The sequence below is a fragment of the Neophocaena asiaeorientalis genome, unplaced genomic scaffold, assembly GCF_003031525.2.
Source record: "Neophocaena asiaeorientalis asiaeorientalis breed wild unplaced genomic scaffold, Neophocaena_asiaeorientalis_V1.1 scaffold67, whole genome shotgun sequence".
NCBI classification, from domain to species: domain Eukaryota; kingdom Metazoa; phylum Chordata; class Mammalia; order Artiodactyla; family Phocoenidae; genus Neophocaena; species Neophocaena asiaeorientalis.
The window spans coordinates 13,362,026-13,381,933 of NW_020173731.1; the positions used below are offsets into that span (position 1 = coordinate 13,362,026).

Genomic DNA, 19,908 nt, shown 5'->3' on the forward strand with positions numbered 1-19,908 from the left:
ACACCTTTACCCACCCCGCCCCTTTCCGCCAGCGCAGTCCTTCCGGGCAGCCCTGCCCATCCAGGCCCGCCACCCACAGCACCTTCTCCTCCAGGGCCGCCATGCGCTCCTTGAGGTGGAGCTGCAGGCGCTCATTCGACTCGCTAAGCAGTCGGTCCACGGTGTCTGACAGTCGCTTGCCGTGGTCCTCGTTCATCTTCTCCCGCTGGCGCACCTGCATAACCAGACCACCTTGCGCCAAGCCACCCCAGGGCCATCTCACTGCAATCCCAGGGAGCCACTCATTCCTGCTGTGGTTCCAGCCCACTCACCTGTCCCCTTCTTATCCTCCGGGGGCCCCTGTCTGCAGCTTTCCTGACCACCTCCTCCCACCCCTCTGTGGCTCTGTCCCTGTCCCTAGCCAGGTCCTTCCCTAGCTCTCACTCTTCCTCCTTTCCCTACCCACAGACCATCCTGGGATGCCGCCCTGGGGTTGAGAGGAGGCTCGAGGGTCTGGCCCGGTAAGCTCACCCTTGCCAGCTCTTGGTTCTTTTCCTGCAGCTGTCCCTCCAACTGCCGCAGGTGCTCCTCAGTGCTGCCATGCCGCTCTTCAGCCTGGAGGGAGGAATGGGTCAGTGCAGCCCGAAGATCATCTGCCTTCCTGCTCAGACCTTGTATCCCATGCACCCAGGTGCCAGAGCGGCCCTTGGGAATCAGGGCCTCAGGGACCAAGAAAGCCAAGCTCTCCACTTACCATCTTGGAGCATAATTGCCACCACCGTTGCCTTTCTTTCCAAGTACCCCAACCCTGCCGCTTTCCCCCCACCCATACCCTCTCCTTCCTGCTCAGGGCTATAGCCTTGAAACATCCCAGAGCTGGCAGCTCAAGAGGCTAAATTCTCCCTACGCTTCCAGAAAAAAACCCCACTTGAAAGTATGAGCGACCATAAATCTCTATGCCTCCAGATAGATGGAATTGTCCTTAAGAACATGGACTCAAACCAGACTGGTTCAAATCCTGGCTCCCTCCCTTCCCAGCTGTGTGACCTTGGGCAAGTTACTGAACCTCTATTGAGCCTTTATCTCCTCAGTTGTAATAACAGCACCTATGCCCATTGCAAGGACTAAAGGTGATAATCCACGGCAAACACTTAGGACACAATAAGCACTCAACAAATGTTAGCCATGGTGATTACCTTTGTTATTAAAGCAGCCTGGGTAGAGTGGTCTCCCCTTCCGTTCATGCATCTTCAGAGATGGAGACCCCACTGCCTCTTCTGACAAGGTATTCCAGACTATCACACATCTTACAGTCAGGAAATCCCTCCTTAAGGCCCTTCTACTATGACTCCCTTGAACATATGAATCACTTCAGTCCATCCCTTCTTGTCAGTTTTGAGAGTTACTAAAACTGACTGCTCAGCATCCCACACATAACGTCTTCTGCTGCACTTTAAACTCTGTCCTTCACTCCTAGGGGCCTGAAAGGCCTTAGAGACGACCAAATTCAACCCCATCATTATAGAGATGATGACATCATCACAGAGATAATGACACAGACGCCCAGTTAGGGAGGGAGTGACTTTTCCCAGGTAACAGAGCAAGTCAGTGGCAGAAGCAAACGTGGTCCCGAGTCTACCGAGGTACAGCCAGGCTGCAGGTTCCATCCCCAGAGCCCCCAAGCTGCCACACTGGCACAATGGCCAGCCTCTATCCTCCAGAGGCTCTGGGGTCTGATGCTTATTAAATATTGGTTTTCTTCTCTCCATTGCTTGGGTGGGTAGCTATGGTGATCCCACATGAGGCACCCCTGAAAGCCTCCGACCCGCTGTAAACACTCCTAAATTCTCTTGATTAAGCCACCACATGTAGATGTCCATGCATTTACATAGCTCTTCCAGACCTAGGATGTTTTCAGCCTGCATACCTCCATAAAGTTAACTATCCATTGGGTAAAATTATATTCCCTTTTATTTGTCCAAAAGCTGAAGCCTTCAAACAGCTAGGGATGGTCCCTAGATCTAGAATGCTTCAATTTGACAAAAAAAAAAAAAAGATATGCTCAGCCTAAACTCCCACCCCATTCAGAGATGTATAAACTTTGATCATATTTCCTCTCAGATTTCACCTTTCCAGAAATGAAAGTTCTATTTTTTCCACTTCAGACCCCCGACCAAAGGAAGTATTAACTACAATGGTGTAAATGATAATAAAAATATTTTGCATCAGCACAGTTTCTTCTACTTATTAAAGTACTCTTACATCCCTTCTTATGGAACTGTCACATCCCTGTGGGGTGATGAGGGCAGGGATTACTCTTCCATGTGACAGACACAACAACAAAGTGTGTTTCCTGGAGCCATGCAATGAGAAGCAGTTTCCTGGCCCCCAGCCCAACGTGCGTCCCACTCTCTCCATTCACTGCCTGGCTACATAAGAGCTCAGGAAGCAGGGAACAGAGGAAGATTCCCAGGCCCTTGGCCCACTTGCCTTGGTGAGGGCTGCAATTCTCTGGGCCAGCTCAGCCTCCACCTCTGGCAGCGTCTCAGCCTTGCGCATCGTCTGCCGCAGTTTCTGCTCTGCTACCTCCAGTAGCTCCTGCAGATGCTGGGCTTTCTCCTCACACTAGCAAAGTAGGGGGTGGGGAGAAGAGTCAAGAGGGAGTACTGAAGCTTCCCCCACCCCCTGGCCCATCCTCAGTAGAGAGCAAGTGATAGGTCAGAAGCCGCAGGGAACAATCTTGATTCTTGGCTACCCAGAGATACCTGACTTTCCCTTTCCCAAGGCAACCAGCACCTCAGGGTCTCCTGGGCCACCAAGGGGAGGTTCCAGCATGGTCATTAGGACATCCAGGGTCAAGTACAGTGTCCCCCAACCCCATCTGCAGGAGTTACCTGGCGGTGCAGGGACTCCTTATTGGCCAGCTCATTCTCCAGTTTGTCATTGAGGTCATGAATCGATATGGCCTCACGCTGAGCAGCCAGGTAGCGCTTCTCCAGTGTGGTTATTCGCTTCTCCACGTCCTCCTTCTGGGCTAGAGCCTGAGCGGTACAGGAGAGGATGAGATGAAGGTCATCAGCTTTTTCCTGCCCTCATCGTGTCCGCACCTCCCCACCAAATCTGGCTGGCTGTATCTCCTCCACATTACCCTATCAGTTTCTGACCTTGACCCATCCCTCCCACCACTCGTCCCCACATTGGACCCTACCAAGTGTTCAGTCTTACACTCCTCAGCCCTTGCCTGGCTCTCCCTCTACACCCAGGACATCCAGCAGCTATCTTCCTGAGTGCCAAATACCTGCACCCAGAAAGATAGGGTCAGGCCCAGGCCCTTGCTCACTTCCCGGAGGTCCCGCTGATGTTTGCTGCTCAGCTCCTCCGACTTGATAAGGTCCCGGCGGGCCGTGCCCAGGTCCTCCTCAAGTTCGGCCACGGTTGCTGTCAGGGTGACCAGTCGCTCCCGGGCCTGGCTCAACTCAAAGTTCTGCTTCTCCAGGAGCTCCTGCAGCTCTTCTACCTGGCCCGCGTCATGCTCCAGAGACAGTGAACTATCAGTCAGTCATCAGAGCCTTGGGCATCCCATTCCCCTGCCCTGCCCTGGGGAGGTGGGAAGAGGGACAGCACAACCAGAGCAGATCACAGCTCTGCCCCCAATTTTAGAGCACACCTCCAGGTACACCCTTCTTCCTCTAGCCTCCAGAAGCTCATTCCAGACAATGACCAAACACTCTCACTCTCCTGTGTATCCCTTGAAAAATAATCATGTCTAGTTTTACCTGCTGTTTCAGCCTCTTGTAACCTAGAAAGGGGCATGGCTAGGGGAACAGAGGCTCAGAAAGAGAAGTGATCTCTTAGGTACATGGCACCTAACAATGCAAGTGAACACATTATATGCTTAGCAGTGTGCGTACTGGGCACTAAAACAAAAATCTGTAGAGTTCTTTGCAGATGGGGTAGGGGGAAGAAGGAAAGAGAGATGGTACCATTGGAGATAGCTCCAAATTTAATTCAAGCAGTTGCTCTACTGCACTAAGAGAGGGCAGGGCCCCCACCTCCTGTCCGGGGTAAGACACGTCCCCTCTATGCAGCTCCCCATGACCCACCTTCCACAGGCATTTCGGTCCCAGTTCCACAGTCCCCTCCTCTTTTGCTACTCCATCCTGAACCCCTGCCTCCTGCTGTAGGGCAGACACCTGTAGGGCACAGTCCCCAGGGCAGTGAGTCAAAGAGAAGAGAACCTCCTATATATTCCAGGCCCTTCCAAGTCTCCCACCTCCTAGAGAGAGATGTCTCCTGTTGGCTAAGAGTCTCCAGTTAAGACAGAGGGGAGAAATCTGATGAGGAACAGAGTAGGGAAAAGGGGTAAACCAGCCTTGGCTTCCAGGAGCTGTAGTCTACAGATGGAGGGAGGGCAAGCAGCTTACCTGCTGGTGGGCACCCGCCAACTGCTCTTCCAAGGTGGTCACTCTCTCCAGGGCCACCCGGAGCCGCTCTCGCACCTGTCCAAGATGAAAGGGGAGATGAAGAAAGAAACAGAGACCCCACTGGACTCAAGTTGGAGAAGCCTGGGCTTGGTCGACCACCACTGAGCATAAGGCAAAGAGAAGGACCTGCCAAGGGGCAAATTTCTGAGAGGGAACCTAATAGGAGGACCTGGAAATTGGATTAATGGTAGGAGGGAGCCAGTTATGAAGCTAGAAGGCAGTTTTCCCTAAACACAGGATTCAGAAATCTCAGAGAAGGGATGCATGGAGGCTCTGGGGAAGCCTGGCTGGATTGGGGGTGGAGGCAGGCTGTGGGCCAGCCTAGGTACCTTCTCATCCAGGGCCTTGTGGTGCACAAACAGTGACTTGAGAGCCTTCAGCACCTCCACCTCACTGGAAACCCCTGAAGGTGACTGAGCCTGACGCTTCACCACAGTCATCCTCAGTGACCGCTCATGACGGGACACTAGGCACTCCAGATGTTCCAGAAGCAACTGGCAGAGAGAAGGGGAGGGCAAGAGGAAGGGCTGTGAGCCCAGGGGCTATAAGCAGGGTCCACATGAACAGCCAGCAGACACGAGTACTGCCATGTGTACCATTGTTAGAATGGTGAAATACTTCTGTGTGGGTAAACAGCTGCTGCCCCAACTGAATACCTGCCCTAGCCTCTCTCCCAAGACCCCGACCTTTTCCTTGACCCCGAACTAGAGGTGAAAAGCCTAGCACTGATGGTTGAACAAACTGACTATCACCCCAGGGTGATATAAGGCAGGAGGAGGTTAGGATAGGGCTGGGGATGTGCTGGTCCTGGCCATGCCTGCTCCCTTGGTCATACCCCCCACCCCCAAAGCACAAACACACACCAGGTCACCCCACTTACCCTCGTGTTATTCCGCTCTGCTTTCAGCTCTGATATCTCTTCCTCCCTCTCTAGAAGCTGCTCCCGACACATACTCAGCTCCCGGGTTAAGGTGGCAAATTCCTGAAAACCCCCAAGGCCCCTCAGTGCTTGGGGATCCACCACCTAAGCAGTATCCTGCACGCCCGAGTCAGCGGTGGGATCCTCTCACTCGTCCCTTGCTTCCACCAACTGTCCCCAGAAAAATCCCTATCCATCCATACTACTAGCATGTGCTTCTCCAGAGGGGAAGCATTCCAAGGATGTGGTAGGGTGCAAGGGAATACAGTTGCACAGAAGAGTGAGAAAGTCACCAGGTCTGCTCTGCGCCCCTTCCCCCTCCAGCCACCAATATAACCTGATTATGTCCTCCCTCCCATTTTGTATTTCTGTTTCTCCAACAATCCAGTGACATTTCCCTTTAGAAGTGGATGGAGGGGAGTTTCACTTCTGGTTTGGCATTAGTAACGTCCCTCCCCAACTCTAACCCCTCTGACACACTGCTGCTAAGGTAATCTCCCAAAGCACAGTGTTGTTTACACCATTAAATCCAAACTTATTATCCTGGTTTCCAGCTTCTCTCTCACAGTTCCTTTCCATACACCCTAAGACCTGGTCAACCTGGGTAACCGCTGTTTACAGTCACTAGTAAACTTCTTAATTCCACACCTTTGCTCAGTGGGCTCCCCCGACCCCTGAAAGCCCAATCTTCTATCAACACCTGATCTTTCAAAGTCCATCTCAAAGGACACACCTCCTTGGGACCTTTCCAGACTTCCCAGTGGAAGGCTTTCTCCCTCCTCTGAAAACCGTTACGAACACAGGCACTCTGAGCACCTACCATGTACCAGCTCCTGTGCTGGTCACTGGAAACACAGTAACAGAAAAGACATAATCCCTGCCCTCATGAAGCTCCCAGTGAGGGGTTGAGATCAAATCTCAGGTCTGCCCGTTTGTGACCTTGGACAAGATACCTAACCCCTTTGAACCTCTAATCCGAAAGACAATTATCTGGAAGCTATTTTAGGTGTTGACACTGTTTTAACAATCCTTTGGGGGCCCCTCTTCTCTTCCTCCACGTTTTCTTCCTACCATTTGGGTTCTTGTCTATCTCCTTTCTAGTGTTCGAGCTCCCTGGGGGCAGGGACTGGCTCCTTCATCCTGGGGGCGGGGGGCTTGTTCAGGGCTCCGAACACAGCGGGGTAGGATGGGCCCATCTCCCACCCCAATTCCTCACCAGGGCTCCATATTCCTATCTACAGAGCATCACAAGACTATGCCCTCCGAACGCTTCTGGACCCTGGGTAGGAAACTCAGCTACTCTGGTTCTTCTCCCCACACGTGGGGGAGAGGGCCTGGAGCTGAGTCCTGAGCTGTGTGGCCCCTCAGGGCTGCCTCTCTAACCCTTGCAGCACCCCCACAGGCAGGGTGGCCATGAGCAGTTTACCAATCTCCTCAAGTTTCAGCTTCATCATTTGTAAAATAGAGATGATGGCGATAACAGCGCTAACTTCGGCACTGTGGAATTTAGTGAAGGAAATTCCAGTCAAAGTGCTTAGCACACAGAAAACACAATAAATGGTGACCATTATTGCTAGTAGTCATGTTGATTGAGGAGAATAAGGGGGGTATCACAGCTCTGCCTATAATTTTCCATGTGATGCCTCTTGTTTTTTTCATCTGTGCAATGAGAGGTCTAAGGCTTCTCCCATCTCCATTCTCTGTGGTTCGCCACCCACCACTTCCAAGAACAGGACCCTGGTGAGGAGCCTCCAAGGTGGAGGTGTCTTTCCAGTATAGCCTGCCACCTTCTGGCTGCATGGGTTCACTGCAGTTGGCAACTAAGGCTGGGTTTTCTTCCCACATCAAAGTCCATCCTTTTCTCCAGGTGGAGCCAATTTCAGCCTGAGGAGCTTGGGAGTAACAGGGAAAAGTATTATGAAGCAAGGCGAAGGAGAGTAAATGCTCTGTGAATTCCATTTGTTGAGACGCTAATAGACGAAGAGAGCTGAGGGCCCAGAAGCTGAGGGCTCTGAAAGGCTGGGTGAGGGGAAGGGGATGAGGGAGATGCAGACTATCGGGCCTTACCTGGGGAAGGGCAGAGTTAAGGTGGCACTGGAGCTGGTCTCGCTCATGCAGGGCATCCTGGAGCCGGCTCTGTGTCGCCGCCAAAGTCTCCTGATTCTCCCGAAGGGACTCCAGCAACTTCTCCCGCTCATCCAGCATGTTCACCATCAGCTGCTCAAAGTTGGCGTCAGCATCCGTTCCATGGGGAGACCCCAGGGGGTCCCCCTCGTTGATTGTGGGCATCACTTCACACATGGTGGGGGTGGGCAGGGCCTTCTCAGTGTCAGGGCACAGGGGAGGGGTTCACAGGGTTGGCACCTCCAGGGCGACCCGTGTAGGGGTCTCAGAGCAGGCAGTGCCAGGTGAGTGAACAGACGGCATCAGTTACTCTCGGTCTGAAAGGGGCCTGGTGCCCAGAGCGCCCCTGTGAAATGGAGTGAGAGGGCCTGGTTTAGCCTCTCAGCGCTGGGGCTGGGTGCCCTATGTCCCCAGGCAAGCAGGCAGCGGCTGAGCGTGGCCATGACAGGCAGGGAGAGCAGGGCTGGAAGAGGGCCCTTTCCTTAGACTGAGCACTGGAGCCTGGCAGAGTCCCAGCTGGGTCCAGCAACAACCATCGTTTCCGGAGGGCAGTGGTCTGTTGGGGAAGAGACTGCTGTGAGAAACAGCTGAGCAGAGAAGGGCATCCAGGAGGTGGGTGAGGGGAGAGGAGGCAGGAACGTGGACCAGAACGTGGGGGAAGAGGGTGAAGAGTTGGTGCATGGCCCTTCTCCGGGCTTACTCACTCAGATGGTGCCTTCCTTAGTTCTCCCAAGAAATGCACATGCCCACTGCTGTAGCCTCTGTCACCAGCTTCCCCCACCCACAGCTGTCAGAAGTGCAGCCGCAGTGGAGTGGTTCCCCCACCCACGTGGCTTGCTGGCCAAATATAGAAATAATTCAGTAAGCGGCAAGGGAGCAGCCGGAAGCCTGCCCAGAGTCCTCCCGAGACCTGAGGCTGTGAGAGTGGGAGGAGAGGAAATAGGGTCCCTACCCCACCCCATAGATTTCTCCCCCACATTCAGGCCAAGGCAAGCACAGAAGGGGTTAAAGGGCTCTTAGTGGGTGTGAGTCCCATACAGGATGGACTACTGGGCTCATAGGAAACAGGGACAGAGTAGCTCCTACCCTGACCACTGGCACAACATGGCTCCTTGAAAAGGCACGGGCTGGACACTGGGGCAGGCAGATAGCCCTGACCTGCTCCATGCCCATCATTCAGGGAGGAGGCTCTGGCTCAAGTCACCCCCTACTCCTGAAACCTGGCAGACAGCAGGCTTCCATTCTGAACTCATGGCCTACCACCTCTGGGTTGGAGCAGAGACAGAATGATGTAAAGGATTCATGTTGGTAGGTGGGGGAGATGTTACTCTCCTAGGGCAGGGCTTCCATGTGGGGCCCCTGCTCGTGCCTGGGAATCTTCTCCCTCCATGTAACTTCCCAATGCTGGCACTGTCAGAAAGTCACCAGCTAGGGTGGTTAGCATGTGCACAGCCTGGCAGTAACGCCTTGAGCCTGGCACAGGGAAGTCCAGTGGTCAGAGCAAAGGAAGGTGAACCGAGGAAGGCAGCATGCAGCTAGGGATTTCTGCCTGCCGTCAGCTTCCAACCTCCCTGCTCACTGCTGGAAGGCTACCGCCTTAATCAGTTTTCAGAGGGAGCTGTCTTCAGAGCTCCTGTTTTATGAGAGATGGGATGTGAGACACCCAGCACAGTAATGGGCACTCAGAGAAGCCCTGTAAATGGTGCTTTCCCTCCTTCCCTACCCCATCCCCATTTGGGAGACACAGGGACAGCTTCCTGTTCACCCCTCAGGTAGCAGACTGGGGAATAGGCAGACTGGGAGGGTCAGGGAGAGGACAGGCGGCATCTGGACCCAGTATGAGGTGAAAAGTCAGACACAGGGAACCTCTGGCCTGTGGCAGGGTTGAACCTAGCAGGGGAACCAAAAACGGGCCGTGTCTCTTCTACCTGAACCCCCCTGTCATCCCCTTATCCCCTCCCCCAGAAACGGGGGATAGCCAAGGTGAGGCTGGGGAGGAACTTGGGCCTGGATAAGATAAAAGTTAGAGTGCCAGCTTGAGAACTCCCAAGCTCATACCCACAGCCATTCCCAGAGGGCCCAGTAGTTCAGGCAGCACGTGGGCGTGCCCACACAGGGAGACACAGGAACTTGGAGACTTAGGACATACACATGTTCCCAGACACAGAAACTGGATACACACTCTGATCCAGGGATCCATTCCCCAAGCCGGACAGCCACCGTAAAGGGCAGGGTTCCAAGAGGTGAAAAGTAGCACCTTGGTCTGCACCCTACCTTACCCCAATATCGCTGCCCCAAAGAGCAGCTGGGAGCAGGTAGGAGGGGCTGCTACCCCAGTCTTGCCAGAGGTGCCATCTCACTAATGCTAATAACAGCAAGTCCTCTGATTCTCCTACCCACTTCACCCTAAAGCTCCAATCTGTGAGGTTTAAAGGCCACATTGACCCCCCATACCTCTCCAAGCTCATCAACAGCCAGGCCCTCAACCCTTCCCACTCCCCTACCCCCATCCCAAGAAGAAATGAGAAGCAGAAAAGAAGGCCAGTCTGGGGAAGGGGCCCCCTATGGCAGAGGCTGTCTTTTGGAGAAGAGTATAGTGTGCTCAGGAGCTCAGGGACTCAGTCCAACAGATCTCCAGGCAGGCTGCAGTGTAATATAGAGGAAGGAGCCCAGAGCGGGGACTCTGGAGACCTGAGCTGCACTTCTGCCAGACCAGCTGAGTGATCTTGGGCTTGTCATGACCTACTAAGGCCTCTACTGTAAGAACCCACAGCCCTTATTTAGTCCACCTCAGAGGGATGAGATCATGGATAAAGAGTTTGGAAAAGCACCCCACAACTGTAGGGGAGTACGAATTACCTTAGTAGTGGGCAAAGGCGGGCCTGTGGGTGGGTTTTGCCCCTCTCACTGTTGTGGCCTCTCCCGTTGCAGAGCACAGGCTCCGGACGCGCAGGCTCAGCGGCCATGGCTCACGGGCCCAGCCGCTCCGCGGCACGTGGGATCTTCCCGGACCGGGGCACGAACCTGCGTCCCCTGCATCGGCAGGCGGACTCTCAACCACTGCGCCACCAGGGAAGCCCTGTGGGTGGGTTTTTTATGGCTCCTTATGGGAAAGGGGTTGGGAAGTTCTCAGGAAGGAAACATAGGACCTCAGGCTGCCCACAGTGATGTGCTGGCCATTTGGTCTGACTTGGCCTCCTCAAATCCTCCGAGTCATTCTGGTAACTGAGAAGCTGGCTTCAGTGCCATCAGCCCTTTCCCAGCCTCCTTCCAAACCGAGAGCCAGGTAGCGACTCCACTTACCCTAGTGAACTGGCAACATGTAGAGCAGGTTGAAGATGAGCCCAGAGATGTACGCCAGACAGATGCCCGTGAGATGACTGTCCAGGACTTCCTCTCCCCGTCCCCACAAACTGCACAAGCATGGTGAGCAGATGGGAGCTTGAAGACAGCCACATCAGGACGCCTGGCTCTTCCTGGCTCCATGGCCATCTTTAAATAGCGCAATTATCATCTCAGCCTAACACAAGCCTCCTCAGCTCCTGCATAATTTCTAAGTAACACTCACAAGTCCTGATTCAGAAGCGAAAGCTACCAGCCCCCAAAGCAAACATATGTGAGGGGTTTTGCCAAGTGAGGAGTGTGGGCAGGCTGTGACACAACAGAGAAGGGCTCCAGACTGAGCTGATGTGTGTGTGAGGAGGGAGGGGTCAGATGAAAACCAGGCCTCTGGGGTTTTAAACACAGAAGAGGCAGACTCTGAGGCCTCTTTGGCTCCCCCAAAATCACCCCCATCTTTTCCTAACAAACAGGAGGGATGGGCACTTGGGTCTGATGCTCTAGCTGGCCACATGCACACACAGACAGGCTGGCTCCCCACTGCCCTGCCAGATGGCAGGCCCCACCACGGTGAGACAGCTCGGCAAAGGCAAAGCTACCAGCTCCCATAGAAGCCAAAGGGCCAGGGCAAAGCTTCCAGGAGCTGTGCTCAAGTCTAAGTGGGCCATGAGCCACACAAAGAGGGCGCTTCAAGGTAAAGAGGTAAGAGAGGAAGGTCAGATACCCACCCAATTGGAAGGTCAGATACCCACCCAAAAGGGTGAAGACCTGAGGAAATGGGGAGGGAAGTGGTCATCTAGGAAAATAATAACAATTATAATAGCAACTATGATTTATTCAATATTTACCATGTGCCAGACACTGTGTTGTCAGTGGACATATATTAACTTACTTTAATCCTCACAAGTCCTTGCAAGGAAGACACAATTCTTCTTCTCATTTCACAGATGTGAGAATTGGGACTTAAGTCATGTAATCAAGTCTATTACAGCTAGTAAGAGGAAGAGCTAGGATTCAAGTCCAGTCTGTCTGACTCCAAAGACGGGTAGGGGATGGAGGAAGAGGGAGTGGACATGACTCCTTCAGGCATCGTGTTTCTTCCAAGAGGCCAAGGCACTTGGGCCCCGGCCCTTGTCGCCTTCATCCAGGGAGATGGCAGCCTAGGGATAGCTCACCTCGGGCCTCCTCCACTGATCCTCCTCTAGCTTGAGCGAAGGCCTCTGTGTAGCAGGCATCACGGTCATGAGGCAGCCACTTCCCCACTGGAAGTGACCTGTCTCCAAAGCCTCATCTACCACCTACCCAATTCTCTCCCTCTACCGCCTAGCTGGCTCCATACTGAGTTGTAAGGAGACTGCCTGAGTTCCCCATACCATACCACATTCCCACAGGAGCTACAGAAACACGTTCTTCTGAGCCCTCAGCCCCCCTCATCCTGTGGGGTTTTCAGATACCATCCTCCCAGTAGAATGAAGTCTCACTCCCCACCTCTTTTTTCCTCTAATCCAGAAGCTTCTCCTCCTCCCTTGTTCCTCTCCCTATCCAGCTCAACACCCCAAGAAGACTTGCCCTCACTCATCCTCTTCTCCAAAGCCCAGTCAAGCCCTTTCTCCCCTGCTACTCCCTAGCTCTGCCCACTGTCATGCTCCCAGAGCCCACCTATTGCTCATGAGCTTCTAGCACCTCACCTGGCCTGCCTCAGTCTTCCTTTCCATGTTAGTCTAAGGAACTCCTGATCACCCTTCTAAGCTCATCTTAAATACCACTTTCTCCATGGAGCCTTTTCTGATTCCCCCCCATACATAAGATTGGCTCTTCCACTGACCCAGCACAGCCTTTCCCTCTGTTTGTGCAACACAGACTCATCTGAAGACTCTAACCTAATTATCTTTGGATGCTCCAACACTTACCATGGTCCTAACATACAAGGAGCTGAATGGATACATGTGACAGAGTCATTCTGGGAAGTGTATCTCTGACCAACTTTAAAGAAGGGCAACTCTAAAATAGAAAAAACTGACTCAAGGCCTGGGAATAGGTTCATTTGTCTTCCCCTCTGAAAAATTAAAGCTTCTTTACAGCAAGATGGAGGCCACTCCTGCCTCAAAAGGAAGACTCTGGAGCAGGCTGACGGGCTGGCTCCTCCACTGACGTGTGACTCTGGAAAGACACCTAGTCTCTCTGAGCCTCCGTTCTTCATCTGTGAAATGGAGATGACAATAATATTCACCTCACATAGCTGATGTGAGGATTACTAGAGCTAACATATGCAAAGTGTTGACATCCGTGTCCAGCAAACACTCAGTAAGTGTTAACTCTTAGCACCCCAGGCTCCTGAAGCACCTCAAGGCTGGGCCCACTCCAATTACAATAAGAAAACTAAAAATCTGTATTAGCTACAGGAAGCCTTCCAAGAGAAAAACACTCTTGGAAAAGCTTTATTGACAGTTTCTCACTGCTGGCCACAAATCACTTCTAAATCATCCAGTTCCCTGGGCCCCTAAAAGGCCAGCAGTTAGACTTTCTCTGGGCATCAGGTTCCCAAATCTGGAAAATGAAGGTTGTAACACACAACACGAGACAGTGATCTTACAGAGTGTCATGAGGGTCAAAGGAGTTAAGAGACACGAAACTGTTCTGAAAAGTATAAAATGCTACCCAAGCACAGGTTAGCACTGACTGCCAGCCCAGATACTCAACTTCCGAACATCGGCGCATCCTGCTGATTCAGGAAGAGGCCTCTCTATCTGACAGGTTCCTCTGGGCCCGTATCTGTGAAGCCCATCCCTCCAGCTGCTCCCCAGGAGTTAGCTATGAACCACCTCTTGCTAAGACACGGCCTATCATTTGGGTAAGCAAACAACTTTCTGTCCAAACCAGGAGAGTGAATGGAAGCACTGTTAACAACCACACCAGGACACAGATATAAACTGCAGCTGCCCCGGGCATGCCTAGCCGTATGCTTACTCGCATTCTCACCACCCCAGGAGGACTGATGTCAAAGGCTAGTGGGGAAAGGAGGACTGCAAGTCTCTGTGCACCTCCAGAATAGTTCCGCTTCAAAATTACAGCCATCACAACTACATCTTTAAATTAAGCCAGGGATTTGCAAACTGGGCTTTATGATATAGTACCTTTGGGGCAGCCCGGGACGAAAAAAGGGGAAAGAGGTGAGACAGACACAAAGGGCTCTGAACCCTCTTTCCTTTCTTTAATCTCATCAACTCCAAGTCTGTCAATTTTACTGGACATGTGATTAAGGTTTCATTTGTATAAAAGGGTTCCAGGCCTAAAAGAGGTTAGAAGATCCCTGGTAAGTATTGTCTACAGAGACCTCTGCTAAAATAAATACATGTTCTCTCAGAGAGGCAGCACATCAATGCAACAGAGAAAAAAACCTGGGAAGGCTACACAGGTGACACTGGGGGCCCACATTCTAAATGTCTAGTAGAGATCATTTATTTACAAAAGCTAAGATAGGCAGGACCTGGCTTTCGCTGAACTTACATCATTAAGTACAGTAACCCTAGCCATCTTCTGCTAATCAGAGCCGTTGATTAACACTTACAGATGTCCTCAAATAATGTTCGCAAGAGAAGGAACAAAGTCATAAATGTCATCTATTTGGAGGATAAAAATCTTTCAAACTAGAGGTCTGTGTGGGACAAATATGGGTCCTCTGGTGTTCACAAAAAACTGCTCAGAGGTTTCTGCGTTAGTAGGTCAGCCCATCAGATTAGAGAGCTGTCATGTAGCAGAAAACAGAACTGCTCAGGGGTAATCAGGAACACCAGAAGGGAGTGCTGCCAGGTGCTGGGGTGTGAAAGGTCTAGAGTATACAGAACTACCCAGAGACATGTAGGCACCACAAAAAGTGTGTATGTGTATGTGGTCACAAAAGTATGGGGGCTATATGTGGTTATGACACAGAGAGAATGTGGGGGAAGGCATGTATATTCACACAACAGAGTGTGTAAGTGCATAGTCATGAGAATTTGTGGCGTAAATGTGTAATCATGAAAGAGAAGCGTGTGTGTGTGTGTGTGTGTAAGAGTATGGTCATGAGAATGGGGTCCTGAATGAGTATGTATAATGGTGAGATTGTGTGTGGATGTGTGTGGTCACAAGTGTATGACAGGGCTCATGATGGTATACGACTGTGGTCGTGAGAATGCATCTGGGAGTCATGAAACCATGTATGTTCATAAGAGCTCATGGGTGCCGTGAGAGCTTTGTGTGTGTGCATGATCATGAAAGCGTACCACTGGTGATGAAAGAGTGCAAGTGTATATGTGGTCTTGAATTTCTGTGGGAATGTATGAGAGGGAAAGGAGGGAAGGATGAGGATAATAATGAAGGAATGAAAATTCCACTTGTTCCATGTGCTCTGTCCCAAACAAGGGCCAACATTTGGGGGTACTCCACAACTGGCCTAGTGTGAGCTGAGGTCAAGGAACTGGGCCCAGCCCACCCTTCTACTCAGCACCATCCATCAGAGCTCTACTGCCTAATCTCCCAAGCCCAGGGCTCCGTGTGCATTAGAGATGGCGGTGGTCACCCCCTAAGTCTCCCAGAATGCTCACTCTTCACGGAACAGTCAACGTCAAGCTCCTGGCCTGGCTGCACTTCCCAGGCCCTCCTCTCAGCAGCTATCCTCTAAGCCAGCGGTCCGCAACCTTTTTGGCACCAGGGACTGGTTTCGTAGAAGACAATTTTTCCACGGACGGAGTTGGCGGGGGCATTGTTCAGGTGGTAATGTGAGAGATGGGGAGCGATGGGAAGCGGCAGATGGAGGTTCGCTCGCTGGCCCGCCACTCACCTCCTGCTGTGCTGCCTGGCTCCTAACAGGCCTTGGACTGGTACCTGTCTGTGGCCTGGGGGTTGGGGACCCCTGTTCTAAGCCAAACACAGGAAAATCCTCTTCTGTAGTAGCTGTCAAGAACCTCTATCATCCAGTGCCGACCCCCACCCCTGCCCATACTTGGAACTGCAGATTCCTGCAGATTCCATGCAGGCCAACCTCCCACCCTGGCAGGGAGCTCCTTCCACAACATCCCTGACAGTTCAGTCTTTACTTGATTATCCTTCAGGAATAAGGAGCTCACAACTAAATGAGGAATCCCTCATTGTCCTAAGGAAGTATTTCTTAAATTAAATGGAAACCTATCTCTCCTTTAAAATGACAGTTATCTATCTGAAGACAGTGGCCATGAAGTCACATCAGACATGCATTTAATTTATGAGAATAAATTTATGAGAATAAATAAAATTCCACTGGCTGGGCAAAGTGAGCAATAAAGGCCTCTAAATGCAAACCAGCTATTTCATCTGACACTTAACTACAAAATTATACTTGTACTTAAATACTCTTTTAAATCATTGTATACATTATGTATTTTTATAATTACTATATAATATATACTATATCTGTACATTAGTATTATTATTCAGAGTTATAAACCTAAACCACATACCATGGCTTTATGGGAGATCTAGGAAGTTTCACTTCACTGCCTATAGAATCTAATTCCCCCACTGATGTAATACCACTGTATTGGGTCCCCAGAGGATCCTCTGCTCCTGGTTAAATATTTCTAGTTGCAAGGAGGTTTCATTGAACCCAGAGGATCTGAAGACAGATCTCTTTAATTCAATCCAACGATTACTGTCAGTAGACTTCCTATTCTGTAGTAGATTACTTACTTAGCTAGGAATTGTCATGGATACAAAAGGCAAGTAAGATACAATCTTTACCCTTAACAAGTTCACAGTCTACCTGAAAGAACTTAAGATATACAAGTAATCATTTGGGAGCAATACGGAGTAGCATGTGATCAAAGATTCAGTCTCTGGCACAGCCTGGGGGTCAACACTGAGCACCACTTGGAGTATGACCAACTGAATTAACTGGTGATAGTTTCTCCTCCAGCTCTTTGAGAATGAAGCAACCCCAGCCAAGGCCTCTCAGCCCCTGACTGACAGGCAAGAAACTGCTCTGGATTAGAACTGACTTCACCTGGGGGAACAGAAGACACTTGAGGGAGGTGGGGGGCTGCAGCTCCCAATGCTCTCTGAAAGCAGAGCAATGAGCTGGGCAGCAGTCATGCTTCTTGTGTGACTGGTGAGCCAGCGGCCAGGAGATAAGAGGGGAGTCCTCAGGCTCTGCCAGCCCTGGAGTTTCATACCATCCTGGCTTAGAGCTCCTTCCCCCACTGCTATTTCCCCATGACATTCTCAGGTCCTAACAGGCCACTCCCAATTCAGAAAAGGTCCCCTAGAAACACCCCCTCTCAGAGTTCGCCCAGCACCAGCACCTCTCTGAGTACTCTTTACTCTGCTGGCCATCCCAAGTGCCACACTCCTGTGAGCCAGCACCACATGCCCTCCAGAGCTAATTATAGCTCAGTGAGCAAGCAGGCCAGAGGGGGGATGTATGGTGACTTCATGTGGCTGCAGTACACACTCACCCCGCCCTCTGACCCCACTCCTTCCCCTCCATTTCTCCCAATTCCCTACCTGGGACCTAGACTCTGAGGCAGCTTTCACTCAGTCCTCCCTGCTCCATACCAACTCCTCCTCTCCAGCACACACACACCACACACAAATCCATACCACTCAGAAACCACACGTTGTTTCTATGTCAACCCATCCAAGGGCCTAAAGCCCCAGAGTAGAGTGTCCCTGGCATAGAAAGACCTCAGCTATCTCCCCCATATCCTAAAGCCCCATTGGGCCCCACCTCCCTGGCCCTGCTCCTCTCCCTAGCTCTCACCCTGCTATCCTCAGAGGCTCTCTCTGAAAGGATCCACAAGCAATCCCTGACAGCTCTTTCAGCTCTAAGATTTCAGCAATCTCCTAGACAGGAGACCCAGCAGCCTGTCTGCCTGCCCTGCCCTGCCCCTCCAATCTCTCCTTAGCACCCAGCTGCCAGACCTTCCTTATACATGCCACAGTTCTGGCATCATGACGTGCTCAGCTGCACATGCCCAGATACCACTGGACGAGATTTCCCTTTCACATCCCCCCACCCCTACTCGTCTATCTTCCAGAGATGGTGTCTCCCATTGTGCTGGGTGTCTAGTGCATTCTTGGCCCCCGATAACCATTGTGCCATTCATTGCTTCATTTTTATCTTGAGATACCTTTTATCCCAGGCAGCCTCCTCACACCTCAGGACAAAGTTCTAGAAAATAGCCAAAGGAAATCATTCAAACTGTTCCTTTTGCTAAGGTAGTTTTCCTTGGGACTGCCTGCTAATTAATAGTGGTAGGGGGTGGATAGGTTGGAATCCAGTTCAGACAGTTATTTGAAAGGATGTGGACAGGGCTCTGGCTTTTTCTAATCCAATAGCAATGTAACAAAATTGGGGCTGGTGGAGGGCGGGGAGCGGGGGCTGGCGGTGTGCAGAGCTGTTAACAGTGTCTACTGTGTGTACCTTTCAGGTGCTCCATAGCCCTAAATTGCCTTCAGAAGACTTAGCACCTAGCATGGTGTCTGGCATTATAGTAGGTGCCCAATTAATGTTTGTTGGATGTCAAACAAAGTACTAGGTACCAGTTCCAACGGGGAAGACTGGGGGAAGAACCTGAAACGTGGCTACTGGAGCAGCCCCTTAAGCTCCCTCCAGGAGGGGATCTCCATGCTAAGCAGTCTCCTCCTTAACCACTTGCTCACCACATAGGACAGCAGCCCCAATTCCCCCACCCCTCTACCAGCATACCTCTCCTCAAAGGTGACTTTAGCACCTGGTGGTACCTTGTCCTCAATCCCTCTTCCTCAAAACAAAAAACCCAGCCACACCTCGTTTCCAAGTCTTTCAACCGGACCTCTCTCTTCCCACCCACCACCAAACTGTACGGGGAAAACACCGCTACTGCGTGGTCGAAAGTCAGTTCCCCACTCCCACCCTCCCAGCTCAGGAATCTGTATTCCAGCACTCTTTTACGGTTGCGCCCACACTCAACCCCACCTTCACCAGACCTCGGATTGGCCGCTCCTTCCACCCCACCGCCCTAGCACTGCAGAGATGGGGGCATCTCTGGCACAGCCTGAGACTGGCAGTTCGAGGAATGGAGAGCTAGCAATATTAAGAACGGGTGATATGAGCAACGTGGAAAGGAATAAGACCCCCGGGAAGAGCGAAGACCTCAGTACCTCTTGTGCCAAAGGAGCGGAGCTGGCCCAGGCTCTTCTCTGACTCTCCTGGAGGGGAAATGGGGGCGCAGTCCATCCAGTTCCCACCGGGAGAGTTGCCAACTCAACTCCCCCTCCCCAAGCTGATAGAGCTGAAGGCGAACTCCACGCCCTCCTCGCAAATCGAGAATCGTCCCCGCCCCCCCATTCTCACCTCCAAGGGCACAGGGCACTGCAAAGGCTGGTGAGTGGCGGCAGAAGCAGCAGTAGCGAAGTCTAAAGGAGACGACACATTTGAGTAAAAAGGTGCTGTTTCCCCAGAACCGCTAGACTGAGACCCCCTCCCCAAACTGTGAGGGGAGCTGAAAGTGGGAAAAAGAGGCATCCTTCCCCAACCCGGGCTCTGGACGCTCACCTGCCTGCAATCACTAAAGGCCGGGCAGCTCGTATCCGAGCAAGAACGGACCCCGGGAGCCCGACGCGTCCTAGGGAGCCGAGCAGGCGCGGACGTAGCTGCAGCCTCCACCAGCGCCGTGGCGCCCCTCCTCAAGGTCCTACCCGCTCCTTCTGCTGACAGTCCCTGGCCCCACCTCAAGGGCGGGGCCTGACCGACTCCCTCGAGGCCACGCCTCCGCCCCGGCGCTCCCTCACACGTGACACAGGAGCCTCTTTGATGCTGCGCGCCATCTTGGTTCTGCCCGGAGAGTCCCTTACGAGGTGGCGGAGAGCCGAGGTTTTTACCCAACGCCAGTAAAGTTTCAGAGCCCAGCGGAGTCCTGCCTCCTTCCCAGTGAGGTGCAGCACATATCCCTTTGAACTTACCTTTGTCTCTAACCACCTGCTCTCTAAATTGGCCTCCGTACTGGCCTTGTAATTGTCTGCCAATGGTTCGTCACCTTTCTCTTGCGCCCATTTACTACTTTTACTCTG

At 52.1% G+C, this 19,908-nt stretch overlaps 1 protein-coding gene across 2 annotated transcripts in view; it reads right to left on the reverse strand.

Moving 5' to 3' along the window:
• The window catches only part of PPFIA4 (PPFI scaffold protein A4), a 34,455-nt gene extending 26,772 nt beyond the window's left edge, over positions 1–7,683 (reverse strand). For both annotated transcript variants that reach the window (XM_024750980.1, XM_024750981.1), the window contains exons 1-10: positions 7,450–7,683; positions 5,344–5,445; positions 4,793–4,957; positions 4,404–4,478; positions 4,083–4,172; positions 3,320–3,511; positions 2,874–3,020; positions 2,470–2,604; positions 511–594; positions 83–214 (exon numbers count right to left, since the gene is read on the reverse strand). In XM_024750980.1, the coding sequence (XP_024606748.1) occupies positions 83–214; positions 511–594; positions 2,470–2,604; positions 2,874–3,020; positions 3,320–3,511; positions 4,083–4,172; positions 4,404–4,478; positions 4,793–4,957; positions 5,344–5,445; positions 7,450–7,683 (1,356 nt within the window). The remainder of the gene's footprint in view (positions 1–82; positions 215–510; positions 595–2,469; positions 2,605–2,873; positions 3,021–3,319; positions 3,512–4,082; positions 4,173–4,403; positions 4,479–4,792; positions 4,958–5,343; positions 5,446–7,449) is intronic.
• Between the last annotated feature and the right edge of the window lie 12,225 nt (positions 7,684–19,908).